The 707-nt window shown below is 35.6% G+C and overlaps 1 protein-coding gene across 1 annotated transcript; it reads left to right on the top strand.

The window, feature by feature from the left end:
* Nucleotides 1–141: 141 nt before the first annotated feature.
* On the top strand, nt 142–587 carry LOC107577483 (DNA ligase 3-like; the record flags this gene model as incomplete). The annotated part of the gene is made up of 2 exons (XM_016263551.1): nt 142–335; nt 444–587. Coding segments are annotated over exons 1-2 (270 nt in total), but the record flags the coding sequence as incomplete, so codon positions are not given.
* Between the last annotated feature and the right edge of the window lie 120 nt (nt 588–707).

The raw sequence follows: 707 nt of genomic DNA, 5'->3' as shown, positions 1-707 counted from the left end.
ATATTTCTTGATATATCTCCTTTGAGGCTATACAGAAGAAAGTCACACAGATTTGGAATGGAATTTAGAATAAATTTTTTTTGGATGAGCTGTCTTTTTAATTAAATATTCTTCAATTACAACCAAAAAACCCCAAAAGATTATGTCTATGTTATAAAAATGTGTTTTTATTCTTGTAGGCAGAAGCATGTAAGTCCATCGAGTATGCCATGAAGAAATGTCCTAATGGGATGTATTCTGAGATCAAGTATGATGGCGAGCGTGTGCAGGTCCACAAGAACGGCAATCACTTCAGTTACTTCAGTCGAAGTCTCAAACCAGTACTCCCACACAAGGTCAGGACCTCCAGTCTGTTAGCTCTTAAAATCAAATGTCGAGGGATGTTTATATACATGTTTAAAACCATTAAAATATATTGTAAAGAGTTTGATTTTCTCGCACAGGTTGCCCATTTTAAAGATTTCATACCGCAAGCATTTCCTGGTGGCCACAGTATGATCCTTGATGCTGAAGTTCTTCTTATTGATACAAAGACTAGCAAACCACTGCCTTTTGGGACTCTTGGGGTACACAAGGTAAACCAGAAAGCAATGTGTTTTGATGTTCTTCAAAGGATTAGTTAAATATACCTAAAATGGCATTATCATACTCATTCTGATGTAACTTGACTGATCTGAATGGATGCTGTAAAAAAAAAGGGAAAAAAA

Source organism: Sinocyclocheilus grahami, unplaced genomic scaffold (genome assembly GCF_001515645.1).
Source record: "Sinocyclocheilus grahami isolate Dianchi unplaced genomic scaffold, SAMN03320097.WGS_v1.1 scaffold6190.1, whole genome shotgun sequence".
Taxonomy (NCBI): domain Eukaryota; kingdom Metazoa; phylum Chordata; class Actinopteri; order Cypriniformes; family Cyprinidae; genus Sinocyclocheilus; species Sinocyclocheilus grahami.
This window is presented reverse-complemented; position numbering and strand designations above follow the sequence as displayed.